We start from the raw sequence: 18,672 nt of genomic DNA, 5'->3' as shown, positions 1-18,672 counted from the left end.
CCATACACTACACTTGACACATTTATGAAATTGCTTATTCCAGTTACTAATAAGCACTCACCCATTAAGAAAATGACTGTAAAAACTGTTAAATCCCATTGGATTCGATGAGAAATTGAAAAACTGTATGGTTGGGAGGGATGATGTAAAAGCTATGGCAAATAAGTCTGGCAGTCCAACTGATGGGCAAACATACTGCAAATTAAGAAATAATTTTACTAAACTAAATAAAAAATAAACTGTACTATCAAACAAAAATAAATTATATAAGGAATGATAGTAAAAAAGCTTTGGGGCATCTTAAATTACATTTTGGGTAAAAAATGCTAATTCAGCTCCATCATTCACTGAATCAGATGGCTCATTCATCACAAAGCCCACTGATATTGCCAACTACTTTAATTACTTTTCATTGGCAAGATAAGCAAACTTAGGCATGACATGCCAGCAACAAACACTGACACTACACATCCAAGTATATTTTACCAAATTATGAAAAACAAGAATTGTACTTTTGAATTCCACAAAGGCAGTGTAGAAGAGGGGAACAAATTATTGTTGTCTATCAACAATGACAAGCCACCGGGATATGACAATGTGGATGGAAAATTACTGAGGTTAATAGCAGACGATATGGCCACTCCTATTTGCCACATCTTCAATTTAAGCCTACTAGAAAGTGTGTGCCCTCAGGCCTGGAGGGAAGCTAAAGTCATCCCTCTAGTAAAGCCCACTTTACTGCCTCAAATAGCCGCCCAATCAGCCTGTTACCAACCCTTAGTAAACCTCTGGAAAAAATGCTGTTTGACCAGATACAATGCTATTTCATAGTAAACAAATTGACAACAGACTTTCAGCACGCTTATAGGGAAGGACACTGAACAAGCACAGCACTTACACAAATGACTGATGATTGGCTGAGAGAAATTGATGATGAAAAGATTGTGGAGGCTGTCTTGTTGCTTCAGTGCAGCTTTTGACATTATCGATCATAGTCTGCTGATGGAAAAAAACGTATGTGTTATGGCTTTACACCCCCTACTATAACGTGGATAAAGAGCTACTTGTCTAACAGAACACAGAGGGTGCCTCTCAAACATAATCCAGGTAGAATCAGGAATTTCCCAGGGTAGCTGTTTAGGCCTCTTACTTTTTTCAATCTTTACTAAGACATGAGTCGAGTACAGCCAGTGTGTCTATGTATGCGGATGACTCAACACTATACACATCAGCTACTACAGCAACTGAAATGACTGCAACACTTAACAAAGAGCTGCAGTTAATTTCAGAGTGGGTAGCAAGGAATAAGTTATTCCTAAATAGTTAAAGCATTGTATTTGGGACAAATCATTCACTAAACCCTAAACCTCAACTACATGTCGTAATGAATAATGTGGAAATTTAGCAAGTTGAGGATTGTGAACTGCCATGGTCAAAACATATTGATACAACAGTAGTTAAGATGGGAGAGAAGTCTGTCCATAATAAAGAGCTGCTCTACCTTCTTAACAACAATATCAACAAGGCAGGTCCTACAGGCTCTAGTTTTGTTGCACCTGGACTACTGTTCAGTAGTGTGGTCAGGTGCCACAAAGAGTGACTTGGGAAAAATGCAGTTGGCTCAGAACAGGGCAGCACAGTTGGCCCTTAAAAGTACACAGAGAGCTAACATTAATGACATGCATGTCAATCTCTCATGGCTCAAAGTGAAGAGAGATTGACTTCCTCATTACTTGTTTTTGTAAGAGGTGTTGACAAGCTGAATGTACCGAGCTGTCTGCTTAAAATACTGGCACACAGCTCAGACACCTACGCATACCCCACAAGACATGCCCTCAAAGGTCTCTTCACAGTCCCCAAGTCCAGAACAGACTATGGGAGGCACAAAGGCACAAAGTACTACATAGAGACATGGCTACATGGAACTCTATTCCACATCAGGTAACTGATACACCTTATGGAACAGCGGGGACTGTGAAGAGACACACACAAAGGTACAAACACATGCATACGCATCCATGGTAATATTGTTGCATGGTGGTACTAAACATTCTTTATTGTAGATATGTTGTGGTGTAACGTTGTTAATGTCATATGATGCACTGTTTTATCTTTTGTTTTATGTGTAATGTAAGTGATTGAATAAGTTTGGACCCCAGGAAGAGTAGCTGCTGCTTTGGCAGCCGCTAATGGGGGATCCCTAAAAAATACAATCACAAAACTCATCCCACAATCTTGAAGGAGTTCCCACATATGCTGAGCACTTGTTGGCTGCATTTGCTTCACTCTGCGGTCCAATTCATCTCAAACCATCAAAATAGGTTTGAGGAGGGGTGATTTTGGAGGCCAGCTCATGTGATGCAGCACTCATCACTCTCCTTCTTGGTCAAAACGCCCTTACACAGCCTGGAGGTGTGTTGGGTCATTGTCCTGTTGAAAAACAAATGATAGTCCAACTAAGCTCAAACCAGATGGGATGGCGTTTCCCTGCTGAATGCTGTGGTAGCCATGCTGGTTAAGTATGCCTTGAATTCTAAATAAATCACTGACAGTGTCACCAGCAAAGCACTCCAACACCATCACACCTCCTCCTCAATGAGTCATGGTGTGAACCACACATGCGGAGATCATCCGTTCACCTACTCTACGTCTCACAAAGACATAGTGGAAATCTCAAATTTGGACTCGTCAGACCAAAGGACAGATTTCCACCTGTCTAATGTCTATTGCTCCTGTTCTTGGACTAAGCAAGTCTCTTCTTCTTATTGGTGTCCTTCAGTAGTGGTTTCTTTGCAGCAATTTGACCATGAAGTTTTGATTCGTGTAGTCTCCTCTGAAAAGTTGATGTTGAGATGTGTCTGTTACTTGAACTCTGTGAAGAATTTATTTGGCCTGCAATTTCTGAGGCTGGTAACTCTAACTTATCATCTGCAGCAGAGGTAACTCTGGGTCATCTTTTCCTGTGAAGGTACTCATGAGAGCCACTTTCATCATAGTGCTTGATGGTTTATGCGACTGCAGTTTTAAAGTTCTTGAAATTTTCCGTATTGACTGACCTTCATGTCTTAAAGTAATGATGGACTGTCGTTACTCGCATATTTGAGCTGTTCTTGCCATAATATGGACTTTGGTATTTTACCAAATAGGGCTGTCTTCTGTATACCACCTTGTCACAACTGATTGACTCAAACACATTAAAAATGTACTTTTAACAAGGCACACCTGTTAATTGAAATGCATTCCAGGTGACTACCTCATGAAGCTGGTTGAGAGAAAGCCAAGAGTGTGCAAAGCTTTCATCAAGGCAAAGGGTGGCTACTTTGAAGAATCTCAAATATAAAATATATTTTGATTTGTTTAACACTTTTTTGGTTACTACATGATGCCATATGTGTTATTCCATAGTTGTTATGTCTTCACTATTATTCTACAATGTAGAAAACAGTAGAAAATAAAGAAAAAAACTTGAATGAGTAGGTGTGTCCAAACTTTTGACCGGGACTGTATATATGGTGTGTAACGCCAGTATGGACAGTATATGAATAGAAAGGTATGTACAGCAGTAGGCCTAGTTATATAGGATGAGCCTTGACTAGAATACACACTATATATATATATTTGATGCACCTGTACCTGTACTGTCTACTGTTTATCCTGAACATGCAGGGTTTATATCAGGGTTCCCCAACTGGTGGCCCGGAGGGACTAATTTGGCCAACGTGTGGTTTTATTTGAACCCCAAAATCGAAGTAATAATTTTGTTTATTTTTTTGTTGGACATAAAAAACGGTAAAAACACCAAGAAATCAGCTCCAAGTTATTTTCATTTAAGAAATCTATTCCCACAAGTAATAGAGAGAATAAAAAAGATTATGCAAATGTTAGCAACGTTTGGAATGATTATGTTTTAGTCAAACATATATGTTTGGGCTTCTTGCGGTAAATTTGCAATTATTTGTAATTATGTTCAGGCCCCGGAGACCATCCGCTCAAGAAAAAATCGACCCGCAGCTGAATGTAGTTGATGATCCCTAAGATTAAATGCATAGTGACAGTAACCTTATAATGTGGCCATGGACGTGTTACTCGTTTTAAGGTTGAATGTTACATTAGTTTGTAAGAAAGTTTAATGCTATTTTGCCACGCCTGCCCCAGTACTCTCCCCGTGGTGCTCGAGGGCGGCAGGCTGCCCAGCGCTGCGCACTCCTGCCACCATCATAACGCACAACTGCTTCCCTCGTCACGCGCCTCAGCGAATATTTGGACTCACCTGGACTCAATCACCTGTTTTATTACAGGTGATCCCTATATTTGTCAGTTCCCCAGCTCTGTTCCCAGCTGCTGCATTAATTGTCGTATGTCCTTATGTTACCCGGTGCTGACGCTGTGCCTGTCCTGTTCCAAATTAAATGTTGACTCCCCGTACCTGCTTCTCCAGCGTCGGTTCTTACAGAATGCAGCAGCCATCAAATGAAGCATCGGGGAGTGCTGGCTTTTCGGTTGGTGGTGACGTCGGGTCCTGGGGCTGCCGTAGATAGAACCCGTGGTGCCTTAGCTGGATCTTCGGGCTTCCATGCCCTAGCCGGCTCGAGAGGTTGCCCTGGTTGGCGCTGCAGGCGCCCATCCCACGTCAGGCCTCAGCCGGATCGTCAGGTTTTTACGCCTCAGATGGCTCACCAGGCTCCCACGTCCCTGCGGGATCGACAGGCTGTCACGCCTCAACCGGATCGTCAGGCTCCCACGCCCCAGCCGGTTCGCCGGGCTCCTGCGCCCCATGCCTCCGCCGGCCCGTCAGGCTCGGGGGGGTGTTAATGTCACGCTTGCTCCCGCAGATCATGTGCATCATCCTCCCCATCTGTCAATACCACATGAGAAAGGGGGACACCTAGTCAGTTGTACAACTGAAATGTGTCTTCCGCATAAAACTCAACCCCTCTGAATCAGAGACTGCTTCCACATCCACGGCGCCCGGGGGAACAGTAGGTTAACTGCCTTGCTCAAGGGCAGAACAACAGATTTTACCTTGTCAGCTCGGGGATTCGATCAGACAACCTTTTGTTTACTGGCCCAACGCTTTGACCACTAGGCTACCTTCATCATCATTTTGAGGCACTGGGCAGGCAGGGTAAACTGGCCAGGACAAACTGTTAGAGTAGACTATGATATAACATAATAGAATATAATAAAATATAAAAGGTTGTTACACAGAGAGATGTAGCCTAAAGGTGTTTCTCACATTTCAAGATTTAATGTCACGTGCACAAGTACGGTAAAATGCCTTTCCCGCAAACACAAAACCAAACAATGCAATAATCAATGACAATGTATTACTAGAAAAAACACACATGAGAAATAAGAATACAGAATAAAATAAGTAAGTCAGCATATTACAGACAGGAAATATTTAAAAAGTCAGTGGTATAGGGTGTCGTTAACATCTGTGTTCACTAGAGTAAGACAAAGCCTTGTAAAAAAAAAAAAAAAAAAAAAAAAAAAAAAATATATATATATATATATATATATATATATATATATATATATATATATATATATTCTACTGTGCGAAGTAGTGTTGTCCTCGCAATGGAATTGTATTAATAAAATGCCAATGAATGTTTATTCTAGTCATTTTAGAGGGTTAAAGTTGAGCTGTTGGGGGGCTCAAGGAGACCCAAATGATGGTAACCTATAGGAGGAGATGCAGAATTGAAATCTATATATGCACAATACAAAGGTCATAAATCCATAAAAACCTGTAGCAATCAATAGGCTGTTAATAATAACATAGCGTGCTTGTCTACGGAGAGCAGAAGAAACCATAAGGATTTTGGCACTGTTATGATGATCAATTATTTCATTCTTTATTGATGAATAACACGCACACACACAAACGTGGTCATGGAATCTAGCTTTATTGATGCATTCATTAAACAGTATTTGCCATGAATCAGTGATAAGAAAAGTATGTGTAAATAAACATTACAAAAGGCTGCTCTTAACACACATATCTATACATATCTATATGTATATATATATATATACTGTATACTATACTGTACACACAACTAAAGTGTGCTATGCAACTGGTAGGTCTAACTGCTGTGTATTTTCGCTCCTCAGCTGGAATCTAACCCACATTCACTGAACCACCACCCACACGAAGACAGATAGGCTGCACAGCTCTGAAGGCAGGCATTCATTCATATGATGTGTCGGTAACATGAGAGCGATGCCATAATGAAGCTTCTGATTGCAATTCAACACTTCGGCCACCAGATGGCGCCTATGTCATTCCTGCTGGATTTGTCCAGTGGTGCTGATTGGGTCCATGCTGATCGTGGACCCATCCGTCCATCTCAAGGTTCCATATGCAAATGCTGAAGAAAAAAAAACATTCACAAACGGTTTGACAGAGTATAGTTATTGAGATAAAATAGTGATCTGTATCATTACGGCCATCTACATGTTTTGACCTAATTCATGCATTGCCCTGGAATCTAACCCCCCCCCCCAAAAAAAAATCTAACATGTTCAAATTTAAATTGTGCAGAAACTATGTTGTACTGGCCATCCATCGTAGACTGTCAATCCATAAAACAAATAAAAAAATAGCAACATTTCAGAAGGCAGTGACTCAAATATCATTGACCCTAAAGGTTGGTACGTTGATAAAGCTACGGAGGTATTATTTTCGATCCGTGGGAGGAGGGGTTCCTAGAAACCGCCTCCCACTTGAGCGCTGCGCGCTTCTGATCCAAATACACACGACGCCTCCATGTTGGAAAGAGTATAGAGGGGGGATACAATTATTTTTTGAAAATGAAGAGAGTTCAAGAAACGGGATTATCGGAACTGTTTCATTTTTCGTATTGAAACTTGACCCAGGCGACCGAGTTTTTTTTTTTTTTTTTCAATCGTCGTTTCATCATTGTTTCAGTCAAAACGTCAATTTTTATTTATTTATTTTTTATTATGTTGAATTGAACACTGATCAGTTTAAGGCTAGCTCTAGTTGCTAAGCCAGACGTTAGCAACGTTTTCTTCTTCTTGAGTTCAACGTTGGGAGTTTGTTTTGCCCATATTGTTCTTAAATGTTGCTTACTAAATTGGAGTATTCCCAGCGATTGACAAGTGGTTGTATTTTGTCTTTAAACCACTAGCTAGTTTACATTTAGCCCCCTCCTTGTGTCCCGTCTCAGTCCAGCTAGTTTAGGGCCCGGCTGCCATTTCAACACAGCTAGCAAGGCAGCTAACGTTACCCATTGTGGACTAGGACAAGCAAGTAAAATAAACATTTTAAAACGAGCCAACAAAAAAACAACAACAAAGGAATACCCATCCGTCGCAATGGATCACACGTCTATAATAACCCAGGTTTCCAACCCAAAAGAAGAGGAGATTATCTCGTTTAATCAGGAAAAAGGTAAGAGAGAGAGGAAAAAAAAGCCCAGATGGATTTTTACGGTAGCTAGTTGACTAGCACCCACCAGTGGTTTTTGGGGAAAGCGCTCTGGCTGTCAGAAACTGTTGCAATATTATCAATATTATACAAATGACATGATGTTGGATTGGAGAAGACTATCTATCCCGTTTTATAGAAGCTAACAACCTTAAAACAAACTCCCTTTTTGATACATGTTTTAAAATATATATATATTACTGCTTTTCCATGTATAAATACGTTATTCAATGTGTTTCTATGGGCTAATAGCAGAAAGGTCAAATGTTATGTTTCATGGTTTTTATAAAGGGATCGTAACATTTTTAAATCAAATAGCTTAATGATCCCGTAGGACGGTTTTAGTAGCGCACCCCCCCATACGGATTAAAGTGTCTGACCTATATCGGAACGATATAAGAAAGATCATACAAAAAAAATGTGGACCCATAGTTAACAAAACAAATAAGAACTAAACTACTGCCATATACAGTGCCTTTCAGTGAGTATATTCACACCCCTTGACTTTTTCCAAAATGTTGTTGTTACAAAGTGCGATTAAAATGTATTTAATTGTCATTCTTTGTCAACAGTCTACAGAAAATACTCTAATGTCAAAGTGGGAGAAAAAATGCTAACATTTGTATATATAAAAAAAAACCACAAATATATCTTGATTAGATAAGTACTCAACCCCCTGAGTCAATACAAGTTAGAATCACCTTTTGCAGCGATTACAGCTATGAGTCTATTAAGTCTGTAACAGCTTTCCACACCTGGATTGTGCAACATTTGCCAATTTGTATAATTTTCTAAATCCTTCACGCTCGGTCAAATTGGTTGTTGATCAAATTGGTTGTAGACAACGATTTTCAGATCTTGCCAAAGATTTTAAAGCAGATTTTTAAGTCAAAACTCACTCGGCGGCGGCCTCCCGGGTGGCGCAGTGGTTAAGGGCGCTGTACTGCAGCGCCAGCTGTGCCATCAGAGTCCCTGGGTTCGCGCCCAGGCTCTGTCGTAACCGGCCGCGACCGGGAGGTCCGTGGGGCGACGCACAATTGGCCTAGCGTCGTCCGGGTTAGGGAGGGATTGGTCGGTAGGGATCTCCTTGTCTCATCGCGCACCAGCGACTTCTGTGGCGGGCCGGGCGCAGTGCGCGCTAGCCAAGGTTGCCAGGTGCACGGTGTAGCCTCCGACACATTGGTGCGGCTGGCTTCCGAGTTGGATGAGCGCTGTGTTAAGAAGCAGTATGGCTGGTTGGGTTGTGTATCGGAGGACGCATGACATTCAACCTTCGTCTCTCCCGAGCCCGTACGGGAGTTGTAGCAATGAGACAAGATAGTAGCTACTTCAACAATTGGATACCACAAAATTGGGGAGAAAAAGGGTAAAAAAATAAAAATAAAACTCATTCGGCAACATTTACTGGCTTCTTGGTTTCCTTGTGTTTTAGGTTATTGTCCTGCTGAAAGGGGAATTCATCTCCCTCCAGTGTCTGGTGGAAAGCAGACTGAACCAGGTTTTGCCATATACAGTATTTTCAAGTAGTTTTAAGTCAAAAATGTAACTTGGCCACTCAGGAACATTCACTGGCTTCTTGGTAAGCAACTCCAGTGTATATGTGGTCTTGTGTTTTAGGTTATTGTCCTGCTGAAAGGGGAATTCATCTCCCAGTGTCTGGTGGAAAGCAGACTGAACCAGGTTTTCCTCTAGGATTTTGCTTAGCTCCATTAGGTTTATTTTTTATCCTGAAAAAGTCCCCAGTCCTTAAAGGTTACAAGCATACCCATAACATGATGCAGCCACCAGTATGCTTGGAAATATGGAGAGTGGTACTCAGTAATATGTTGTATTTGGATTTGTCCCAAACATAACACTTTGTATTCAGGACAAAAATGCTAATTACTTTGCCACATTTTTAGTAGTATTACTTTAGGCCATAGGGCGGCTCACAATTGGCACAGCGTCGTCCGGGTTTGGCCGGGGTAGACCATCATTGTAAATAAGAATTTATTATTAACTGTCTTGCCTAGTTAAATAACGGTTAAATGAAAGAAATTGTGCCTTGTTGCAAACAGGATGCATGTTTTGGAATATTTTTATTCTGTACAGGCATCCTTTTCACTCTTGTCATCCTCAGGTTTCTCCTAACACAGCCAACTGTTTTAAAGTCATAATTGGCCTCATGGTGAAATCCCTAAGCGGTTTGCTTCCTCTCTGGTAACTGAATTAGGAAGGACGCCTGTGTCTTTGTAGTGACTGGGTGTATTGATACACCATCCAAAGTGTAATTAATAACTTCACCATGCTCAAAAGGATATTCAATGTCTGCTTTAAAACACTTTTCTTTTTTTTTACCAATAGATGCCATTCTTTGCGAGGCATTGGAAAACCTCTCTGGTCTTTGTGGTGGAATCTGTTTGAAATGGACATTATTGACATTTCTGAACATGTAAAACACAGTGTTGGAATTGTATTTCACCATTTTGGTTGACGAGAACTGATAACCTGACAGAGAAGGTATTTTGAGAGCTAGGAGATGACTTGCTAGCTAACGTTGCCCACTTATTTTAGCTATCTAGCTAATTAAACAGCTAGTCAGATAAGTTATAGGTGGACTTGGAGGTAATGCAGTACTCTAACTAGTTAGCGATCTGTTTTCTAGAGTTTGCAGTGAGCCCCACTCCTTTTTCACACACTCGCGTGCGCACACACACACACCCTAAAAGCATTGTTTTTGATTTAAAACAAATTCTCTAAGACCTAAACCTCAACTGAAGTTGTACATAAAGTGTGGGACCGTTGAGCAGATTGAGAAAGGTAAACTCCTAATTATAAATACTGAGTTGTCACTTATCATGGGCAAGTCCTATTGACAAAGTTGTGAAGATGGGGGAGGGGTATGTATGTTTATAAAAAAATATATATATATATATATGTTTTGCGTTTTTGATACAAATCAACTGTACTAGTGGTTCCGGCTCTGGCCTTGTCCCATCCTGATCACTGTCCGGTAATATGTTCTAGGGCAGCAAAGAAAGACCTAGCAAAGCTGCAGCTGGCTTAAAACAGAGCAGTACGCCTTGTCCTTAACGGCCCCTATAGAACCAACATCAACAACATGCATGCCAGTCTTCCCTGGTTGAGAGTTGACCAGATATGAACTGCTTCTCTTCTAGTTTTTATGATAAATATTATTACTGTGATGAAAATTGTCTGAATAATCAAATAACATTCAGCTGAGACATACACATATTACCCCCCCCCCCCCCCCCCCCCCCCCCCCCTCCAAGACATGCCACCAGGGGTCTCTTCACAGTCACCAAGTCCAAAACGGATTCAAATCAACGCACAGTATTATACAAAGCCATGATTGCATTCCATTTCCAATTCCTCAGCAAACGGCAAAAATACCTTTTTAAAAAAAAAAAAAATAAAAAAAAAAACCCAGGTTAAACAACATCTCATAGAACGGTGGGGACTGTGAGGGTCCAGACACACTTTCAACACTTCACTATTGTTTGTTGTTGTAGTATGTTTTGTATATTGTTATATTTGACATTTGTGTGACTGTCCTTGTCTATCAGTGTTTTATTTGTCATGTTTTTTGTTGTTGTTGTTGTCGTGGACCCCAGTAAGAATAGCTGGTGCAAAAGCTAATGGGGGATTCAAATAAACAAACAGCTTTAACTGGTATGCCTGTCAGGTTTTTCCTGGAGTTGTGTGCCATTGCAGCATGATTCTTGGCCCGGTCCTGCCACATTCAAGTAACGTGCTGTACTCATAACAAGCAATTTCCTCCACTGTTTTCCACTACTGTTTACGTCGTGGGCAGAGTACTAATGTAACTCTGATACAGGTCACCTTAAAGGCTGGTTAATTTCAGAGAACCAGATGGAGCTTGCCAAAACATGAATGTCACAGTAGCTACACTATATATCAACCAAAGAGGTTTTGAAAGAGGCTAGGTGTCAATTGACAGGCATATAGAGGGGATCTTTTCCAAATCAGGGCATCTGGCAACTATTGAAACACTGACACAGAAAGACACACACCGATACAACCGGCTTCGCAATATCACTACTCGCATAAAGAGGTGTCTTGTTTCCATCAGAGTTTAATATATAGCTGACCTATATGGCTGCTCTTCAGCTGTTAAACTAAGTCACTCCATGTACAGCTGGACCTACAGTTGAAGTCGGAAGTTTACATACACTTAGGTTGGAGTCCATAAAACTCGTTTTTCAACCACTCCACAAATTTCTTGTTAACAAACTATAGTTTTGGCAAGTCTGTTAGGACATCTACGTTGTGCATGACACAAGTAATTTTTCCAACAATTGTTTACAGATTATTTCACTTATAATTCACTGTATCACAATTCCAGTGGGTCAGAAGTTTACATACACTATGTTGACTGTGCCTTTAAACAGTTTGGAAAATTCCAGAAAATGATGTCATGGCTTTAGAAGCTTCTAATAGGCTAATTGACATCATTTGAGTCAATTGGAGGTGTACCTGTGGATGTATTTCAAGCCAATCTTCAAACTCACTGCCTCTTTGCTTGACATCATGGGAACATCAAAACAAATCAGCCAAGACCTCAGAAAAAAAATTGGTAGACCTCCACAAGTCTGGTTCATCCTAGGGAGCAATTTCCAAATGCCTGAAGGTACCACGTTCATCTGTACAAACAATAGTACACAAGTATAACCACCATGGGACCACGCAGCCGTCATACCGCTTAGGGAGGAGACTCGCTCTGTCTCCTAGAGATGAACGTACTTTGATGTGAAAAGTGCGAATCAATCCCAGAACAACAGCAAAGAACCTTGTGAAGATGCTGGAGGAAACGGGTACAAAAGTATCTCTATCCATAGTAAAACAAGTCCTATATCGACAACCTGAGAGGCCTCTCAGCAAGGAAGAAACCACTGCTCCAAAACCGCCATAAAGTCAGACTACGGTTTGCAACTGCACATGGGGACAAAGATCGTACTTTTTGAAGAAATGTCCTCTGGGCTGATGAAACAAAAATATAACTGTTTGGCCATAATGACCATTGTTATGTTTGGAGGAAAATGGGGGAGGCTTGCAAGCCAAATAACACCATCCCAACCGTGAAGCACGGGGGTGGCAGCATCATGTTGTGGGGGGGCTTTGCTGCAGGAGGGATTGGTGCATTTCACAAAATAGATGGCGTCATGAGGGAGGAAAATTATGTGCATATATTGAAGCAACATCTCAAGACATCAGTCAGGAAGTTAAAGCTTGGTTGCAAATGGGTCTTCCAAATGTACAATGACCCCAAGCATACTTCCAATGTTGTGGCAAAATGGCTTAAGGACAACAAATTCAAGGTATTGGAGTGGCCATCACAAAGCCCTGAACTCAATCCTATAGAAAATGTGTGGGCAGAACTGAAAAAGCGTGTGCGAGCAAGGAGGGCTACAAACCTGACTCAGTTACATCAGCTCTGTCATGAGGAATGGGCCAAAAATCACCCAACTTATTGTGGGAAGCTTGTGGAAGGCTACCCAAAACGTTTGACCCAAGTTAAACAATTTAAAGGCAATGCTACCAAATACTAATTGAGTGTATGTAAACTTCTGATCCACTGGGAATGTGATGAAATAAATAAAAGCTGAAATTAATCATTCTCTCTGCTATTATTCTGACATTTCACATTCTTAAAATAAAGTGGTGATCCTAACTGACCTAAGACAGGACATTTTTACTAGGATTAAATGTCAGGAATTGTGAAAAACTGAGTTTAAATGTATTTGGCTAAGGTGTATGAACTTCTGACTTGACAACTGTATATGTCTGCTCTACAGCTGTTAGACTAGGTCACTCCATGTGTAGCTGGACCTATATGGCTGCTGTTAGACTAGGTCACTCCATGTGTAGCTGGACCTATATGGCTGCTGTTAGACTAGGTAACTTCATGTGTAGCTGGACCTATATGGCTGCTGTTAGACTAGGTCACTCCATGTGTAGCTGGACCTATATGGCTGCTGTTAGACTAAGTCACTCCATGTGTAGCTGGACACATGTCTGCTCTTCAGCTGTTTAGACTAGGTCACTCCATGACCCTGCTAAGGTCTATCGTTCAAAATAAGCGAGTTAATGCCAATCATTTGAGTGAATTGCCAAACTGCACTGGATAGCATAAATAAATCCAAGTATGTGATTCAGGGTGTTCGGTGTCTGATAGCTATTGAAAATGTTATCTCCACACACTAACTCTGCAAGTTGTTAGGTCACTTCATGTCCCTCTTAAGGTCCATCTTTCTGAATAGCCTGAGGTAATGACAGAATATTTTATGGTAAGGGTCAATTCCACGGTAACAGTGACTTTTCGTTTTTATTAACACTTTCCATACAATTTTACAAAAACACATTTACTTGAACAGTGCAGATGGAAAGTTTGGTAACAGACTGACAGCCCAAACAACACAAACTACCATTCTGTTACCAAACTTTGCATCTGCACTGTAAAATTCTCTGTGGAAGTTATTCAACGTAGTCCTTGTGCATAGTGTTTGTATGGTGTTTATTAACTTTGCAATAATTTGTTTTTGGTTTGGCATCCATTTTTAAAGTAAAAAAAATCGCTTGAGCCTAAGCATCACTCAGTTACCGTGGAATTGCCCTAAGGCCAATGCTTCAGTGTGTGATTCGGCGTATTGTGTCTCCGATGGCTGATGAACACATTGTGGTGGCACCCCCACTGCTTGTCTGGTGTAGGCCTAGTACTAAATATCCCTAAACAGACCGATGAAGTACTCAACATCGAGCCTAAACCTACTTTTGCAGGTTTGCACCAACTGTGAACAAGTCAATCCATTCCGTCTTCATTGCATTCCTTTTGTACACTTACTGCATGAGCCCTGGTGACATCAATCACTCATTGTCAGCATGTTTAGTGGATTAAAGCGTCATAAAGTTAAACCTCTTGTGGCATTGTGTTCCCTTCCAGTCCCGTTGGCTGCTACTGTAACATTTACAGTGTGTGGTGACTGGGTTTCCTGGGTACCAGTATCTGGTGTGTATCAGTACCAGTCAGATCCCTGAAGCTAGCAGGACATTTTGAACCAGAACGATGACGACCGCAGGTCTTTTCCTGGTCTGATTCTAGCTACCTGGACTGTTGAGGCTATTGAAGTAGATGATGGAGCTTTTATAAGTCAGAATAATACAGACATACGTTTAATAAACAAATAGGATGGTGACTGTTTTTTGAGAATTACTACAAAGCTGTGGGTGATTGATTGTGGTATTTATCAATTGAGGTTTAGGTGTAGTATTGGATAGACCAGTACTGCCTCACTCCCTTTTATACAATGTTAGGAGAAATGCTAGGGCTGTGATGATACCAGTATTGCAGTATTTTTTTTTCACCCCCCCCCCCGTGGCTAAGATTTTAACACGAAGCGGACCACTCTGTGATCCTTTAAAAACCTGCTGTATGTAAAATATGTTGTGTTATAGCTTGGAAAATACACTGAGTGTACAAAACATTAGGAACACCTGGTCTTTCCATGAGAAACTGACCAGGTAAATCCTGGTGAAAGCTATCCCTTATTGATGTCACTTGTTAAATCCATTTCAGTCAGGTTAGATGAAGGGAAGGAGGCTGGTTTAATAAGTAATTTTTAAGCTTTGAGACAGGCTATTTGTGAATGGGCAAGACCACATTTAACTGCTTTTGAACGGGGTACGGTAATAGGTGCCAGGTGCAGTAGTTTGTGTCAAGAACATCAACACGGCTGGGTTTTTCACGCTCAACAGTTTCCTGTGTAACAAGAATGTTCCACTACCCAAAGGTAACACGGCGACCTTGACACAACTGTGAGAAGCATTGGAGTCAACATGGGTCCAGTATCAAATCACATTTTATTTGTCACGTGTGCCGAATACAACCTTACAGTGAAATGCTTACTTACAAGCCCTTAACCAACCATGCAGTTTTAAGAAAAATAAGTGTTAGGTAAAAAAAATAGATAAGAAATAAAAATAACAATTGAAGAGCAGCAGTAAAATAACAGTAGCGAGGCTATATACAGGGGGTACCGGTACAGAGTCAATATGGAGACTATATACAGGGGGTACCGGTACAGAGTCAATGTGGAGGTTATATACAGGGGGTACCAGTACAGAGTCAATGTGGAGTCTATATACAGGGGGTACCGGTACAGAGTCAATGTGGAGGCTATATACAGGGGGTACCGGTACAGAGTCAATGTGGAGTCTATATACAGGGGGTACCGGTACAGAGTCAATGTGGAGGCTATATACAGGGGGTACCGGTACAGAGTCAATGTGGAGGCTATATACAGGGGGTACCAGTACAGAGTCAATGTGGAGTCTATATACAGGGGGTACCGGTACAGAGTCAATGTGGAGTCTATATACAGGGGGTACCGGTACTGAGTCAATGTGGAGGCTATATACAGGGGGTACCAGTACAGAGTCAATGTGGAGGCTATATACAGGGGGTACCAGTACAGAGTCAATGTGGAGGCTATATACAGGGGGTACCTGTACAGAGTCAATGTGGAGACTATATACAGGGGGTACCGGTACAGAGTCAATGTGGAGGCTATATACAGGGGGTACCGGTACAGAGTCAATGTGGAGACTATATACAGGGGGTACCGGTACAGAGTCAATGTGGAGTCTATATACAGGGGGTACCGGTACAGAGTCAATGTGGAGACTATATACAGGGGGTACCGGTACAGAGTCAATGTGGAGGCTATATACAGGGGGTACCGGTACAGAGTCAATGTGGAGACTATATACAGGGGGTACCGGTACAGAGTCAATGTGGAGTCTATATACAGGGGGTACCAGTATAGAGTCAATGTGGAGTCTATATACAGGGGGTACCGGTACAGAGTCAATGTGGAGGCTATATACATGGGGTACCGGTACAGAGTCAATGTGGAGGCTATATACAGGGGGTACCGGTACAGAGTCAATGTGGAGGCTATATACAGGGGGTACCAGTACAGAGTCAATGTGGAGGCTATATACAGGGGGTACCAGTACAGAGTCAATGTGGAGGCTATATACAGGGGGTACCAGTACAGAGTCAATGTGGAGGCTATATACAGGGGGTACCAGTACAGAGTCAATGTGGAGGCTATATACAGGGGGTACCGGTACAGAGTCAATGTGGAGGCTATATACAAGGGGTACCGGTACAGAGTCAATGTGGAGGCTATATACAGGGGGTACCGGTACAGAGTCAATGTGGAGGCTATATACAGGGGGTCCCGGTACAGAGTCAATGTGGAGGCTATATACAGGGGGTACCAGTACAGAGTCAATGTGGAGGCTATATACAGGGGGTACCGGTACAGAGTCAATGTGGAGGCTATATACAGGGGGTACCAGTACAGAGTCAATGTGGAGGCTATATACAGGGGGTACCAGTACAGAGTCAATGTGGAGGCTATATACAGGGGGTACCTGTACAGAGTCAATGTGGAGGCTATATACAGGGGGTACCGGTACAGAGTCAATGTGGAGGCTATATACAGGGGGTACCGGTACAGAGTCAATGTGGAGACTATATACAGGGGGTACCGGTACAGAGTCAATGTGGAGTCTATATACAGGGGGTACCGGTACAGAGTCAATGTGGAGACTATATACAGGGGGTACCGGTACAGAGTCAATGTGGAGGCTATATACAGGGGGTACCGGTACAGAGTCAATGTGGAGACTATATACAGGGGGTACCGGTACAGAGTCAATGTGGAGTCTATATACAGGGGGTACCAGTATAGAGTCAATGTGGAGTCTATATACAGGGGGTACCGGTACAGAGTCAATGTGGAGGCTATATACATGGGGTACCGGTACAGAGTCAATGTGGAGGCTATATACAGGGGGTACCGGTACAGAGTCAATGTGGAGGCTATATACAGGGGGTACCAGTACAGAGTCAATGTGGAGGCTATATACAGGGGGTACCAGTACAGAGTCAATGTGGAGGCTATATACAGGGGGTACCAGTACAGAGTCAATGTGGAGGCTATATACAGGGGGTACCAGTACAGAGTCAATGTGGAGGCTATATACAGGGGGTACCGGTACAGAGTCAATGTGGAGGCTATATACAAGGGGTACCGGTACAGAGTCAATGTGGAGGCTATATACAGGGGGTACCGGTACAGAGTCAATGTGGAGGCTATATACAGGGGGTCCCGGTACAGAGTCAATGTGGAGGCTATATACAGGGGGTACCAGTACAGAGTCAATGTGGAGGCTATATACAGGGGGTACCGGTACAGAGTCAATGTGGAGGCTATATACAGGGGGTACTGGTACAGAGTCAATGTGGAGACTATATACAGGGAGTACTGGTACAGAGTCAATGTGGAGGCTATATACAGGGGGCACCGGTACAGAGTCAATGTGGAGGCTATATACAGGGGGTACCGGTACAGAGTCAATGTGGAGGCTATATACAGGGGGTACTGGTACAGAGTCAATGTGGAGAATATATACAGGGAGTACTGGTACAGAGTCAATGTGGAGGCTATATACAGGGGGTACCGGTACAGAGTCAATGTGGAGGCTATATACAGGGGGTACTGGTACAGAGTCAATGTGGAGACTATATACAGGGAGTACTGGTACAGAGTCAATGTGGAGGCTATATACAGGGGGCACCGGTACAGAGTCAATGTGGAGGCTATATACAGGGGGTACCGGTACAGAGTCAATGTGGAGGCTATATACAGGGGGTACTGGTACAGAGTCAATGTGGAGAATATATACAGGGAGTACTGGTACAGAGTCAATGTGGAGGCTATATACAGGGGGTACCGGTACAGAGTCAATGTGGAGGCTATATACAGGGGGTACCGGTACAGAGTCAATGTGGAGGCTATATACAGGGGGTACTGGTACAGAGTCGATGTGCGGTGGGACAGGTTAGTCGAGGTAATATGTACATGTAGGTAGAGTTAAAGTGTTTATCTATGCATAGTCGGTGAGTAGCAGCAGCGTAAAACGGTGTGAGGGGACAATGCAAATAGTCTGGGTATCCATTTGATTAGCTGTTCAGGAGTTTTATGGCTGGGGGGGGGGGAGGGGTAGAAGCTGTTAAGAAACCTTTTGGACCTAGACTTGGATCGCTCTGGCACCACTTGCCGTGCGGCAGCAGAGAGAACAGTCTATGACTATGGTGGTTGGAGTCTTTGACAATTTTTAGG

General features: G+C 42.3%; 2 protein-coding genes across 3 annotated transcripts in view; one reads left to right on the top strand and one right to left on the bottom strand.

Moving 5' to 3' along the window:
- Nucleotides 1-4,835, bottom strand: part of hhatla (hedgehog acyltransferase like, a) — a 42,858-nt gene extending 38,023 nt beyond the window's left edge. Inside the window, exon 1 of the mRNA XM_090182911.1 lies at nucleotides 4,427-4,835. The gene's annotated coding sequence lies outside the window, so the exon portion shown is untranslated. The remainder of the gene's footprint in view (nucleotides 1-4,426) is intronic.
- A 1,793-nt stretch (nucleotides 4,836-6,628) lies between these two features.
- LOC110530834 (CTD small phosphatase-like protein) overlaps nucleotides 6,629-18,672 on the top strand; it is a 47,236-nt gene continuing 35,192 nt past the window's right edge. Inside the window, exon 1 of one of the 2 annotated variants that reach the window (XM_021614119.3) lies at nucleotides 6,629-7,423. In XM_021614119.3, coding sequence (XP_021469794.1) covers nucleotides 7,348-7,423 — 76 coding nt within the window. In that variant the 5' untranslated portion in view covers nucleotides 6,629-7,347. The remainder of the gene's footprint in view (nucleotides 7,424-18,672) is intronic. The other variant, XM_021614118.3, reaches the window with a different exon arrangement.

This window comes from Oncorhynchus mykiss, chromosome 8 (genome assembly GCF_057628025.1).
Source record: "Oncorhynchus mykiss isolate SJ-2025 chromosome 8, ASM5762802v1, whole genome shotgun sequence".
Lineage (NCBI taxonomy): Eukaryota > Metazoa > Chordata > Actinopteri > Salmoniformes > Salmonidae > Oncorhynchus > Oncorhynchus mykiss.
This window is presented reverse-complemented; position numbering and strand designations above follow the sequence as displayed.